Source organism: Coturnix japonica, chromosome 7 (assembly GCF_001577835.2).
Source record: "Coturnix japonica isolate 7356 chromosome 7, Coturnix japonica 2.1, whole genome shotgun sequence".
Taxonomy (NCBI): Eukaryota; Metazoa; Chordata; class Aves; order Galliformes; family Phasianidae; genus Coturnix; species Coturnix japonica.
Genome location: NC_029522.1, coordinates 27,323,175 through 27,339,080, shown reverse-complemented (window position 1 = coordinate 27,339,080; position 15,906 = coordinate 27,323,175). Strand labels below are relative to the sequence as shown.

The 15,906-nt window shown below is 38.4% G+C and overlaps 1 protein-coding gene across 11 annotated transcripts in view; it reads left to right on the top strand.

The window, feature by feature from the left end:
• Positions 1-15,906, top strand: part of NCKAP5 (NCK associated protein 5) — a 405,691-nt gene that overhangs the window by 80,612 nt on the left and 309,173 nt on the right. For all 11 annotated transcript variants that reach the window (XR_001556628.2, XR_001556627.2, XM_032445915.1 and 8 more), the window contains exon 2: positions 12,340-12,468. Coding sequence is in view for 9 of the 11 variants with exons in the window: in XM_032445910.1 (XP_032301801.1) it covers positions 12,340-12,468 (129 nt within the window). In the remaining 2 variants the exon portion in view is untranslated. The remainder of the gene's footprint in view (positions 1-12,339; positions 12,469-15,906) is intronic.

Genomic DNA, 15,906 nt, shown 5'->3' with positions numbered 1-15,906 from the left:
CCATTCCCTCTGCTTATGTACTTTGCATCCTACTAATATATAAAACTGTTGCCCTGATTGCTAGACAGAGAAACCACCTTGCATTGAAACTGGGCAAATATTCTTCTGCCAAGACCCTCTTTCTGTTTTTTTGCCACAAAGATTATTCCTGCTCTGTGTAGATCTCTGGGCAGTTTTTTATCAGTCTGGTCTATCCTGTGCCGTTATGCTTTGTTTATAGTATGGAGATGTAGTCTCTTTACAGTGAATGCTGAAGTTAGCACTGGCTGTGAGATCATGCGATGTAACCTGTAGGGCTTTTATCAGTGTTTAAAGTAGATCTTGTACTTATAATTAATGGATTTTATTAGGCTGAATAATAATATTTGCATGTTGAAAAGCATTTGTCCGGGGTTTCAAAACTGCTCTAGAAACAGAGGTACTTTGTTTGCGGGATTAACAAAGAACACTTTATACTTCTTGTTTTTACATGACATCTCAGAGCTGAATGATTCCCACTTATGAGCTGTGGGGAGCAGATTATAGAGTCATTGTGAGAAAATTCCACAGTGCCAACTGTGCCTTGAAAATGTATTTTAATAATATAGACACCTGTCCACTAACAAACTACAACATTTCATAGGGATCACTGAGCAGCCAGCTGATGAAAGTGACTTTCATTCAGTACAAACCCTGTATGGATTTGAGACAGTGATTAGTATGGACTTGAGATGCTGATCCAGAGGTTAAAGGCTGAAGTCCCAGCTAACAATAATCAGCAAAATATGGGGACTGAATAAATCTGGAGCTAGGTACTAGGTGATCTTTGCTGTTATACATAAGAAACATTTAGAAAGGAATGAGTTGCTGAAAGTTCAGTTAAATCATATGGATTTTTAACATCCACTTCTGGCTGTCGCTGCAGGAAAATTTTAAGGTGAAAACTGGCCTAACATTTCAATAAACAGTTCTCTGTCATGTCACTGGACGTTAACCCTAATGTTAGAAACTAAGATCTTCGTCCTTATCTTAAAATTGCGCAAATAAACGAAGGATGGTACTGGATGAATGAAGAGTAAACAGTTGGACAATCTAAAAATGTCTTGGACTGGCCATTCTCCTTGTCTACAGATTTTCAAGCAGGGAGACTTCTTTCATATATAATTATATGCCTTTACTAAAACTAATAACTTCCTTCCCTTAAGCTCCAATTCTGTCATGATGTTATTGATTGGGAATACATCATGATGTTCATGGGAAATAATTTCTGTCATTTATATTTACCAGTCTTTAATCAAGTGAATTGGTTTTCTTCTTGATTACCACAAAAATCTTCTGTTGCAAGAAAAAGCCTTAAAGAGACACTGATGAGAATTTACTGACTAGACTATGGCTTTTGACACAGACCTGAGAGGGAAGTGGATCATAAGATGACCAAACATGATGATGCAGATGCAGGCACATACCAAGAATTCTAGCCAGTGTTTCCTTGATTTTACTGATAGGCTCTGTCTTGATAGTAAAGCACATGAAAACCCAGTCTTACCTTCTAGCCACTGTTGAGGAAGAAAGCTTACTTGTTTCAAATATTCCTTTCCCCCCAGGCTCCACGTTTGCATCCTGTGCATTATAAGAAGATTGTGAGCTTCAGTCCCTAGATCCATCTTGGTATCTAACTTAACTGGCAGCTGTAGGAGGCAGGGTCCCTCTGCTCTCATTTGAGAGAAGGAGGTTCACGCATGGATGAAGAGAGGCGGAGGTTAAGCTCCTGTCAAAGGGTTCTCACTCAAGAAGAGATGAAGGATGTAACCTTTCTGTATAGGTTTAGGGCACAGTCTTTGGGCAGAAAATTGGTATCCCATGATGCCAACTGAAACCACCCACTCATCGGCTGGATTCCGACTTAAAATGTAAGTCAGTGATTAGTGCTTACCTGAAATGAACCAAATTGTTTTGTTCCCTCATTGCCTAAGTTGTAGGTTATTTCTCACAGAAAACAGTTAAAAAACTGATGCTTAACAACATGCTTAAAACGTTATACATAGTCTTAAAATGCACTTTGTAATTGGAAGTGCTTCATTTAAAGCATGTGAATATATAAACCCTGAACCACTGAAAATGCTTTGGATTTCCTGACCAAATTAGAGTGTAAGCAATAATTTTGAATATCTTCGGTTATTCCAAAACTAGAATGTATAAACTGCAATCTTAAAAGATTTATCTAAACCTGAATGCCATTACTCCCTAGAAATAACCTAGAGAAAACAGTCCCATTTGTGTTGTTATCATGAATCCTACAAGAAAAAGTGGAAGAATGATCCCACGTAACTGTTGCTATCACAAACAAAAGTATTATTCAGATTTTAATGAATAATGAACTTCTGAAACATTAGCAGTTTGTTGTGTTTTGTTGTTTTCTTTTGTGTGTGTGTGTGTGTGTCACTTTTGGTAGTTAATGATTTTTACTTTGCATTTCAAACACGCAAGCACTTGAGAGAGAGAAATACTGGAGTGTTTTAATAGTATGCTTCCTCTGTTTCTAATATTTTCTGGATATTGCTGTATCCATAATCCAAATGTGTTGGATTATTATCTGTGATGGCAGACTAAATGTTCTTTCCTATTTCACTTAGTAGAACTGAGTGCAGCTGAGTTAAAGATTGGTAGGATGGCATAAAACATAGGGGAGTTATAAACCTTTTAAGTAGGAAATTCATGAATGTTTTTTAATTTACATTTTTATTAAGTTTCTGGCAGTCAGTCTTCACACTGAGAAAGTGAAGTAAGCACTGCAGGCAGTTGGCTGCACAGGGGATGGATGGATTTGCTTCATATTTATTTATTTATTTATTTATTTATTTATTTACTTATTCTTTTCTACTCTGATAGTCACAAATGTGGATTAACAACTGCAATGTACAGATGCTGAGAGGGAATGGAAAGAGAATTTTTTTTTGCCCACCAGGATTTTCAGGCAACTCATTCCTGGGCAACACCCTCATTTTCAACGCATTTTATTGTCCTGTATCCTACCTTATTTTTTTATATGACAAGTGTTCCTCTGATTCTCTGGGAATCAGTCTCTATTGGATTTCACTTTAGGTAATTTCTTCAGTTACTCAACATCATTTCCCATTCTTTATTTCTTTTCAGCCTATTGTCAATAACTTGATCAATTTCTCACTATTTCTGGTGTTAGTATATCTCCTTCAAACTTGTGTAGATGGTCATTCCTTCCAATCTTCATCTTCTCTTGGCATTGTTTGAAACTACTATGAACAGATTTGTTAATCGTTTTCCCACCAAATCAATACTTTAATCGTCTTCACTGCTGTTATCTGAATTCCATCAAGTTTGTCTATATCCTTTTGGCCCAGATCTAAATTTAGTGTTTGAGATGAGATCTCTCTAAAGTTGCAGAGAAAAAAGTTGAAGAACTGTACAGCATACCAGTACTGCTCAGTACTCTGTTACTGTCTGAGGATTTATGGATGAGGACAGAACATCTTTCATTTTTAACGTTTTCACAATAGTTCTCCTGGCCATAAGCTGAAAATAGAGCTTAATCAATGTGTATCAATGTCTTTTAATTTTACAGACATGATGTCCTACATGCTCTGTTGTGTAAAAAGAATAAAATGAGTTTGAGTTGGCTGGACAAATCTCTGCAGTTTTTCTTGATGTGTGCTCAGTGATTTATAGGAAAAACATCCTATTACAAAAATGAGTTATTCCCTGTCCCATGCCCAGTGCACCATCAACTCTTTCAGGGGTTCAGGTGGGAGAGGGGGGATAAGCACAAGCTAATGATTTTTAGTGGTCCCTCTGGGATAAAATTGGGGCAGATGGGCAGGCAGAATTGATGCAGGGCTGCAATGCATCTGTTTCAGAGAAAAGGGGATCTTTACACACATTTCAAAAGCTTCTTATTGTAGTTTTGTTGTAGCTGAGGTCTTAATGAGTAGGTTTGAAACTTGGTCTTTCTTCAGAAATACATTGGTTTACAATAATGAAGGAAAAATGTGAAATGAACAAAAAAGGAATGGTGTATTTAGGAATCTTGACCGTATACTTTAAACTTGTCCTTCTATTTTGTTATCCAATAGAACAATTCAGATATGGAATTTAATTGCATGTATTTTTCTGAACCTTGCAGCATATTATGTGAACGCAAATGAATTCAGTTCATTATCATCATTGGCCTCCTAAACCGGACTCCACTTCCTCTCTCTCCTTAAGATTTGTAATTCAACCAAATGAGATTCCCATTTGGCTTTCTGACACCCAGCCAGCCATCACACTTGGGGAATTCGGGGAACAAACATATGACTGAAATATCTTTTTCATATCCAGCGATGATGCCTTCATCCCACATCACTGATAGTATTAGACAAAGGTGTTTTTTTCCAGAAAAAAAGTTTCTGAGGATTTTCTCCAAGACATTCTTGGGTAGCTCATTCATGTTCGAAACGGGATTTTTTTAAATGGACATAATCACAGGATAGTGCTCTCTGATGTTCTTGGCCTGATGAAAGAACAGATGGTTTCCATTCTGCAGGAACTCCTAGGACTTTTTGCAAACTCTGCTTGAACAGTCCAGGAAAGTTTGGCCCTAAGAAGCACAGTCCTGTAGAAGAATGCAAAATGCACACAGTTACCTTTCAGATCCTTCAGAGTCTGGGTAGGGAAAACTAGTACTTTTTTTCTATATACATTACACAGAAAGGGGAGAATTTCAAACTTGTAAATGAGTGATTTGTATTGGAGGATGTTAATGCTGATGATAAGTGCCATTGTAGTCCATTACTTTCCAGGTAAGCAAATCCTAGAGAGAGGATTTAAAGCCTGTGCTTGGCAGACTTTTCTTTTATAATGAATATGTAGCATTTCATTTTAAATTTATTTTCTTAAAAAAGTAGGAAAATGGCTGTGAATTTATATTTAGTTGCCCATTTCTGACCATTGTATGTGATGTACCAGGTTCAGAATACTTAGTCTATCAATTCAAAGTTTGTTATTGAAAATCTTTTAAACTTATTCCAATACTGAGTCTTAGTGTGATTTCCCCACCTTATACCTAATGTATCAACATTCAAATATCACACACTAAGACATTGCCCTTAGTCTTCAGCAAGTAAATGTTGATAAAATACTTCTCCACGGGAAACAACTAGCTGTGATAATGGCACACTAAGTTAGATAAATTGCTTCCAGCATTTCATACTTAACCAGCCTTAAAGCACAAAATTCCAGAGGCATCTTTCTTGGGACATAGAAGAGGCACAGTCTCCACACAGTTCTTTGGGTGAATGAATGAAAACAGTTTGGCAAATCTGGCTGCAGTTGACAAGGGAGACAAATCTGCGTTGAAGCCTACAGAGGTTTCTGTCACTGTAGCTGTCTGCAGGGCTTGCCTCTGCAGATTAACAGCCCAGATTACAAAACATTGCTGGAAGAGGTCCAATGACTGAGGGAGTCCATTATTAAAATGTAACAATCAATATTATATAATTTATAGTAGTATATCATAATAAATGATACATCATAATGAGTGATTAAAAACTTGCACACAGAATAGAAGCTTTGGGTCTAGTATTTTCTTCAATCTGAATACCTCTAGTCTTGGATATCCTTTTCTTGTCTTGCGACACTCAGAAGGGTTTGACTTCAGCATAAAAATCAAGGATATACAACCACTGTTGTCATAATCTGTTTTTTATTGATGATAACACTGTAATAAATCCCATTTTCCCCCCATTCTTACCCATTGCTGTCCTGACAACAGATTCATCGTTTCTGTCTGCTTATCTTTCGTCATTTTTTTTCTCAATAATTTTATTGCATGATATGAATTCTTCATATGTTCCATAAAAGCAAACAAGGGAGGGTAGTCCTCTGACCTTTCCAACATTCTTTGCTGTAATTTACTGGTGGTTTTTCTCCTCCCTGCAGCATGGCCCATGGAACTCTCTGATAAAAACGGACAGCCAGTGCAAACACAAAATGCTGAAAAGGTTAAAGCTTTGATTATGTTAGTCTATAAATGTTCATAGTCTTTTTTGTTGCCAGAAAGAAGATGAGAGCTGAAAATGGCAATGGATGAATCATGCTTATTTCAGAATACAGAAATGATATCAGTTCAACCTGTTCTTTTTAATGCTGCAAGAACATAATCTTGTGCCTTCTCATTTTATGTCACTGCAACCCACCTTATCCTCTTAAATGAATACATGCATCCATTTAATTAACCTGGTGAGATTCAAGATATAAATCTTTAAATGCTTCCCATGCAATTTATCTTAACAGCTGTCAGAGTAATAACATCTTTAATGCCATATTCTTTATTTTCTGATTTACTGAAATTCCTGGTATTGTTCTGAGTACACTGATAGATTTAAACTGCTAATCTTTACTTGTTTAAATCCTAGAGGCAATGCTGCAGAAAGCTTTAGTGAGTCTTTAGTTTTGCAAATAAATAGAAGATTATCTTGCTTGAAAAACACATAAATTTATATTGAAGTCCGTAGTTCAAATAGGTCCAAATTTAAAATTCATTAGCTAAGATGCTTTGTTTTAAATGTTATATTTCTAGAATATCTTGATCTGAGATTGTTCATTGCTGACATTAAGAATTTGCTTTAGACTATCCTGCTTGCTCAACCAGTTCCCTTTCAAGAGCCGGAATAAGGGCAAGAGGGATCCATATCCTTTGGCTGTTATCAACCCTTAGTTTCTTTGTAGACTACCATGCACTGTGTACAGAAATTACATGATTTCCTGTCTTGTTTTGGCTTTTCTCCTACCTGCTTGTTACTGTATTATCTTGCCATTATGGTTGACTAATGGACAGTTTTCAACCCTACAGATCATGACTGGTCTACATGCTGCATGTACGCTTCCAGGGGACTAGGAAAGAGGCTTTTTCAATCTAGATAGTTTCAGACTGACTGGACATATTTTAACATAACTTTCTGAAGCTAGCCAGGAATCCATGGGCAGAAGGGTACAGCAGTGCTCTTTCTTGCTGCCTTGTAATTCCATAGTATTCTACTTATCTAAGCATTTCAGGTACTTGCATTGGAATTTTTCTAATTTAATTAACTCATTAATGCTGGCACATGGCACATTCTCCTTCCCTCTCTGTAAAAATGTGTCTTGCTTATCTAAATAGCAACCTAATCCAGTGGGTGTGGATGTACAACGCATACATTAGCTCTAACAAACTGCTGACCAGTCTGAGCAAATACCTGAGTGGTTTGAGCATTAGGTAGGCAGGCTGTGCACATGGCATTGCTATGAAATTCACTGTGGGCAAAATAAAATAAATTAGCCAAGTCTCATATTGCATAAATGCAGATGTTGCTGTAGTTTTCTCTTTCCCAAGTGTTGAAGTTTGAAATGTCAGCTCATAAGAGAACACTGGAATTATTTTTTCCACTTCCTCATTTAAACTCGTAGCCAGGCTGAATACCTTGACAGAGAGAGATAGGGGTGTGGTAATGAAACCGTTTTCATGGCTCACTTTTAATCACTAGGCAGAATTTTCTCATCTTGTGCAAAGATGGGGTTTTCTGCTCTTACTCCTCTGGTAATTTTAGCTCTCTGCCATTTAAAAAAGAACAAGAAATCCTCCAAAACCTCGTACAAACCTCGCATTTTAGATTGCCTTAAGGCTGAGAAGATAAATGTAATTATTTTATGAGTGAAAAATTTTTGAACTGTTGAGTACACATCAGATTCATATCCTGTATTCAGTTTCATTCTGAGGAGGCCCTGACAAGCTGGACTGTTCTTACTTCTACTGCTTCTCCAACAAAGACCCCCCAAAAAACAAGCATAGAGACACCAGTGTTTGCACAAGAGTTTGCAGAAAAACCACAACAAACAACATAAATCCAAAACCAACCAGCTGGACAGTGAAAGACACAATTCAATTCAATTATGTTCTCAGGAAACTGAATCACTCCAGAGGCTGGTAATGAGGAACAAAATCTTTCACCTTTAGGTCATCTGTTCATTCTAGCTAGCATTTGCATTGATGAAAATTTCTGCCTTCTCATAACTACTTCCTGACCTGTGCTAACAATGTTATTTTCATTTTCCCTTCATTGCTGGGGGATAATACCTGTTCTGGTTATTCCATTTCAGTTTTAAAGGATGGCTGTTGAATGGGTACAACCATCCAAGCAGCAAAAAGGGCTTAAAAGTGATCACTGTGTCACTTTGGCCTCATTCTGTTTCCTGACAGCTTCATATCCACAAAACAAATGCTATCCTCTAGTTAACACACAGAGTGGCAAACAGACTGCTGAATATGTGCTACCATCCTACAGGTGTTTTGCTTTCTTGCAGTGCTAAGGTATGTTTTGCAGACTGGGGAGGCTGTATTAGATCTACACTGGATTTAATGAAAGGATGTTAGTTTCCAGAGCTGTCATTTTTGTCACCTGTCATAACTGCTACATTCATACTAATTTGTGAGTCATAAAAATAAATGTAGTCCATTTTCAGTTACCAAAAAGATTTACTGTGTGTTGGTTCCCAACTGGTATATGTTGGCATAGCTCTGTTGAAATGTAGATGCAGTTTTAAACTGCATGAAAATATCTTGGATGCTTATCTAAGGGATGTAATGTTACCCATTTTCATCAGCTAAAGCAATATACATCAATCATACTTTGTTACTGCTAGAAATGAAGAAGGTATTCAAATCTAAGAAATTTCTTGCATAGATTATTGAGAGTGCTTTTCTGTGTTAATCACACTATTTCTCCAGGGCATAGTTTTAGAGCCATCTCCTAAAGTGATGAGCATTCTTCTATTGAGTACTAAAATGACTGCACTTTAAGATATGCAATGAAGCCAATGCCTCTGGCTTGCTGACTGTGTGAGCCATGAGAGTATACGATATTGATACAAGATCCCACTTAGGTCGTCCCCTGAGACTTTTTGCTGCATCTACATAAAACTTTCTTCTCTGAGCTCAATGCAAAACTAAGAAGACAGTAGGCAAACATCTGGGACCCGCATTCTCATAGACGGATCCCCATGTACCTCTTCAGGATACAGGCATAATTGCTGAGCACCTTCAGTGTCTCCTGCAACGTGATCAGCATGGATAAACTCTGTAGTCTCATAGAGAAGAATGCTACAGTGGGAAAGTTTACTGCAGCACAACACTGTGCCCCCAAGGATTTAGCCACACCGGAATGCAGTATCAGTGAAGGCATCATAAATCAGACGTGAGTTTGCTACCTAGTTCACACTTTGGCCAAGCCAAATGGGGTCATCAGGGTCTGAATGCTGATCACTGGGGTCTCTGCTGCAAAGACATTTGTCTGAGAGATATCAACAAGCAATTGGCCAAGGAAGGCTGATGTATCTCTTCTGCTTGTTATCTTGGTTACACAAAAATTGTGTTTTTGATAGTTGGGCAAACTGATTCTCAGTGCTTTTACACTTCAGAACTTTTCCATCTACATGGCTGTTCTCTACTGCTGAGCTTCCTGGGAGATGTATTGCCTCCATTTTGAATTATTTTTTATCTCTCGGCTAGTCCTAGGATGGCCATTTTTCTCTGTGACAAGAAGTTTGCTGCCCAAAAGTGGCCATTCTGGGATTGAAACTTGTTCTGTTTTTGTTAAGTACTTCACTCTGATGATTAAGTTTTTAAAAGACTTCCTAAAGTCTTTTACTTTGAGGCTCCAGCATATGTTGATACAGGCAATGTATTGTATTATCTCATCTGATAATTACCTTTGATTCAGAACTTTAGGTGGGTTCAGTGCTAAGTTGTTAGCTTTTCAGGAGAGATCCTTGACAGCCTGCTCATGGTAAAATGCACAGAGGTCTGAGCATGCAAAGGGGAAGGAGTGCAATCTGCTGCTAATAGTTGGCTTCACCATTGCCTGAGTAGGTAGGTGTGCTACACCATGTAGAGCTATGTGAGGAGACAGTACATTCACAGATTGAACTGCTCAAGACAACATAGCATATAAACTATAGTGATAATTAGCACTAATCCTTCCTCCTTTTACTTCTGAACAAGGTTTTGGGGTGATTTTGCCGAATACCTGCAGACAGGCACTTCAGGCACTTGCATCAAATCTTTGCCCTTCTGCTGGGATAATTGGCTTAACTGTAACTGTCACAGTGATGCTCTCTGTGATGATCTTCCCACTGATCAACAGACTCTCTTGGTGGAGGTCATGCTCTCCAGGCATGACGAATGCAAAGAAAAATGATACAGTGATTATGTTAAGCTCTTTCTTTTGCTAATTTCTGGCATAATTGCATGAACAGTGTAAGACTTTGCTTCTGCGTTTGTTAAAATGTATTGAAGTATTTCTTCTGAGATGTGTTAGCTAATCAGGAAGGAATGGTAATTGTGTGACAGCATGCCATTGTTCTTCCTTATTAGCTGAATTAAATAGCATATGTAGCTTGAGGGGCAGAACTACAGAAGGGAAGCAAGGATTTACAGGTAGAGCTGGAAAAAAACAACACGCAAGGAAAGAATGCTCACAGTGAAATAACAAATTTTCCTTCTACAATGTAGACAAATTCTCATAGCATGTGTTGCTTAAATAAATGTGTATAAAGGTTAATTTTTATCCATTTTGGAGAAAAGGGGGTGAATTCTGTCCCTGAGTAAATGTAAACAAGAAATAACAAATGTAGGATTAGAGACCAGGTGCTGTTTCTTAGAACACTGAATTTAAGACTGGATTGCTCTCTAGCTGGACCAATTTTGTTTTCCTTCTGGGAACTGTTTTTATGAGAATAGTCCTGGCTGTGATGTCCACATTGTGGCTGATTGTCCAAATCTGTGTGCCTCAGAGAGGCCTCTGGATTCCAGCTGGCTTCTGAAACATACCTGGGGTATCATGATCTCCTTGTAGGCAGCCAGCACTTTGCCAGCATACCAATCCCACACCCTCATGGCAGAGCATTCAGGTGCAGTTTTGGGTGGATTTGTCTGCATGGTGTTACCACAGTGGCAGATGGGATCACTCACAGATGTGCGTGAGAAGTCAAGGCTACACACAGCCATGTAACACACCAGGAGGGCAAATGCAAGGCTTGTCTTGGAAGTGCCAGCTGTGTCACCCTGCAGCCAAACAGCCTAGTGCGGTCACCTGGCTGCTTGTAACTGAAGATGCTGTTCACACTGAATAAGAAACAGATGGATTTGTATTTTTTGTCTTATTTTTTTCAGTCAAACACAGTGAATTACTCTAGGGCTCACATTAAATTGTGATGTATGAGTATTGCAACCTGGCAAGAATTATGCTTTTAAATAGGCTTTCATGTCAAGTCTTGACTCAAAGAAGTGGACAAAATCTTGTAGTGCAAACTCTTAGTCTCTAGGGAGGTGTCCCAAGATGTGATATGGAGGATGTTCACTGATGCAAGAAATACGGTCACTATGAAGAATGAGAGAAAATTGCTGAATTTGGTTCTGCATTCATGCATGTATCTGCCTGGTTTAATCTAAGATAGATTCTTAGTTCTGCTACTTTGCTATTATTTTCTTTGAATCCTGAATAACTTCATTACCTTTGCCCACATTTCTGAATCACACACAATGTAACATTAAAATAGAAGCTAAAACTTGCAAGCACGTAAATCACCAGAAACACTTAAAAAAAGAGGAGTACTTGTAAGGTGTGCCATGATTTTAGCAGAAATCATCAGGCAGGAATAAACAAGTCTCACTAAATCAGTAGGACTATTTCCCTCTGTGCTTTACTTTGTGAAGTTCCCTGGCCATTCTACACAGGCAGGGGTACTATTTGATTAGCACAACTGAATCTTTGACCTTAAAATGCAAGAAAAGTGCTGAGGGCATTAGCCTCTCATTAAGGATAATGGGAGTTGAAAACTTCTAGAACTTCTCAGGATTAGGTCCAAAATTTGTACTTCACAGTAGGAGGATAGATGTGCCAACAGGCAGAGCTTACTGAGGAGTGCAATTAATGTGAAATGAACTGTTTCCATCCCGCCTCCTTCTCTCCGGCCCCAGGTACTTCTCTGCTTCCGTGACTCCATTTCCCATCCCAGTTAAAAAGAAACTATTAGAACATGTGGCATATTGGTAAAAAAAGTAGTAACAGATTTTCTTTTTTCCTGTTTTTAATTTGTCTTTGAGGAGTGACCCAAACATATTGGTGATATTTCTTTCTGGATAGTTTAGCTTTTCTGGCACAGTAAATTTGTTCCTGGAACAGAGCCTACTGTGGACACAAATTCATTAGCTGCTGGGTTATTACAAATTTAATGATGAAAGACAGAAACTGTTAAGTAGGATATTGAAATGTGCATCTAATTCTTATTTATTTATTTATTTATTTATTGCAGGGATACTGGAAACAGTCTGACATTTCTAGTAGATCAAAAGGAAAACAAATAACCTCAGCTATGGAGAGAAAAAGACTACTGCAGAAAAGGGAGATTGGGAAAAGACTTTCTCTGGACAGCAGCCTTGTGGTAAGAATTAATATTTACTGAATTTACTTAATATCTCTTCTGTCATAATGATATAATTATTAAGAAGGAATACTCAGAGTCATGTACATTTTAAAGGTATTCACTTATTCATCACAATTTCACAACCTTTTCTGAATTTTAAGATTCTCCAGAGCAAAAAAGCTAGAGGAATTTTACAGTATCTTAAATGGAAACATCATGTCATCACGTGGAAGTCTGTCCCTGAATTCAGTAGATTTACGCAAGCAAAGAATCCAGAGAAATATACCAAACTTATAATTAAAGTTTTACCTCAGCCTTTGTAGGGTCACTCTGCATTGTGTTATACTGACAGTGTCAGAGCTGAAGCTAGCTGTGGTCCTCTAGTCAGAAATGCTTATTTTACTACTGAGGATACTTGGAAATATTTACTCACCACAGTGAATGTAAAAGATACTTTAATATCACCTGAAAAAATATATGAAGGCCACGTGCTCTAAATTAATTGTTTTTGCTTTATATAGGATCTGACTGATTGAGGTTGCCTTCTATGCTTACATTTAGGTACTATTTTCAAATGATAACTGAGATTAACAAGTTTTTGTAGCTGTACTGTGGATCCACAGCTGGAAAAGGCTCATAGGTGTTAAATAGTTGTGTGAGAACATAACTGTGCCAATGTCAAATACTTGGTGTGCGCTTGTAACCATTAGTGGAGCAAATACTGTCATAAAAACTGAGTGCACCCATGCCTTCACTTTGGCTTCGATAGAGGCTGTCTTCTGAGGAAGAAATTTGCTCCTGGCTTTTGATAATAGAGTTGCCTCTTTTTGTGAGTATTCACAATGGTGCTGGTAGCAGCAGGAGTCACATACAGTTTCTAGGGGTTACAGTTTGTCTTCTCATACCAAACCTACATAATTTAAAGCTTTGCTCAGTGAAATGCACTTCTTCAGTCAAAAATAATGAGACAGATTATTCACAAAACAATGCTTAATTAAATGAAGAAAATAATTGGTAATGGAGAAAGATCAAGAACCCTTTTCCCAGATCATACCAGCTGTCATTTGAACTCCTTGTTTCTCATTCAGTCTGGAGTGTGAATTCCTCACCTCTCAGAATATTGCATCAACGTGGTTAGTGACAGTCATACCTGCCTGCAACACAGGACAGCATGGCCTTGAGAAAGCTGTGCTGTCCAAGGCCCCTTACCAGCCTCTCCTGCCTCACTTGCACTGTGCCTTGTTTTGGCATTTGCTCCCCAGGAAAGACAAAAAAAACATATGATAAAATAATAGGATCTCTTCCATCCCATCTCTTTGCTCTGACTTCTGTATCCCTGCTCTTTTTCTGCTGTGTATCAGGGGCAGCAAAGCAGTCCTGCCCTTCTGCAGGTTGTGAAGTCTCTGCTTCTCTTCCTCAGATCCAACCTCCTGAGGTGCAGTTCTCACCCAGTGGCATTTGGTCAAGTAAATAAACACACAGAGAGTGCTTCAAAAGTGATTTGTCCTTTTCCTCAGCTTTGAAATGGAGCAGTTTCCTATAATGATGAGTTACATCCAGTGATTTTGCAAAACAAAACTAGTTAGAGAAAAAAAAGCAGTGAGAAGCAATGATTTCTCCCCAATATGCAGAGCTGAAGTGAAGAACCTAATGCGAAGCTGTCTAAGCTCCTTTCTGCTCAAGCCTTGTGACTGAGGGCACTGATGGAGGGTGGGAGCCTTCTTCAGACAGTTCAACCTGCAAAGAAATCTGTGCTCTCAGCTTGCCCACACTCAGCTATGGGAAGCACTTCACATGTCCAGCACTATTAAAATTATTTTGGTTTTCTTCTGGCTTGTGGGCAGAGAAGGTGGACTTACAAAGAACTCACAATTCTGTCAAACGTGCTCTGAGTCAAGTAAAATTTATCAGTCATTGTTTGCTCAGAAGAGTGTTTATTCCCAGGGCCAACCTCTGTTATGAGTTTGAGGCTTACTAGCCCTGTGGAACGGACTCTGACATAAATCCTGCAGTTAAAATGTACTGCTGTGGTCCAAACACAGGGTATGAACTATCAATATTTCCATGGAGGAAAGAAAAACAGTTATGGAAACTCAGTACTGCAAGCTAACAGAAATGCTACCAGTTGTGAATTTTGCACAAAGATGATGCTTAGTATGGCAAATTAGTACTGTTTTTACTGGGGTAATGGACTAGGTCTAGTCTGTGTTTAATGCATTAAGATAGAGTTTTTCCTTTCCCTCAGGTGACAGCATAGTTTGCTCTGTGGATGGGAACAAGAAACTAGGTAATTCTGACTTCCAAACCCATTTTTTGCTAATTTAGGCTCAACTTTCAGACAAGTTAGTGCACCACACATAATTCTTACACATTACTGACAGTTTTGACAGTGCCACAAGGAATATTGCTGTGTAGTTGTTTGGGTAAAAAAAGTGCTTTGGGTAATAATGTCTGCATGTTGAAATGCTCCTTGTAGGGGAGAAACCAAAACTGTGGAACTAAGAGAAGGCAGAGCTTTCTCCCTGCTCTTCAGCAAGTGGTAAGCAGGGTGCGAGGCTGCATACAGATAATAACCAGCCTCAAGGCACTGACTGGTGGTCAGTGCATTTACGCCAGTAAGTGCCAGCTGAAGATGCCTGTGGTTAGCTTGTGATGCTGCTCAGGTAGAGAAGGAAACGTGTGAAGGAAAGATGAGGGGAATAATATTTTGCAATGTGTTTTGAACATATAAAGCTATCATACCACCAGGATGACACACTTCTGTTTTTACAATGTATTCTACTCATGACAGCTGGAGGTTATACTTTTCCGTATAGCCTTTCAGTGCATATTTACATTTTCAGTACTTATGTAATGCAGGTCAGTAAAAAATTTGTATTGAATAGAATGTGTGTAACTAAACTAAAGAGTGTCATCTGTAAATTTAAATAGAAACATGTGAGTAGTGTTCTGTTAACTGCCAGGTATTATTTCTTAACCAAGCAGGAGGGACACTTCAAGGAATGCCTTCAGCAGCCTGTTAGTAAATCACACGTGTCCTGTGACTCCATTCAATTCAAGTTGGTGAAATGAAGCAATTTGTGTTCCTCTCATTTTCCCAAACTTCTTCATCATTGCCTTCATATCACACATCCCTCTTTATCACCTCTGAATCCACTGAGTTGCTACTTTCCATCCAAGCCCACTCAGGTTTTTATGTCTCTTTCTTCTCATGCCTCTCCCCAAAGGTATTTAGTTTAACCTCTCAGGCATTCAGAGCTAGACACTTTTTTTGGAAAATCTGTCTCTGATTTGCTTGAAAACAACAGCTTGTCCTTGTTTGGTGAAGTCTTCCAGCATTATTTTATCTTTGAAAGAATTCTGATTTCTGTGTGTTTAAAGGGAACATATTTCTGCTTTTGTTCTCTGGACTATGAGTGACAAATAGGCGTTTCTGATAACAATCCTCACCCTGCT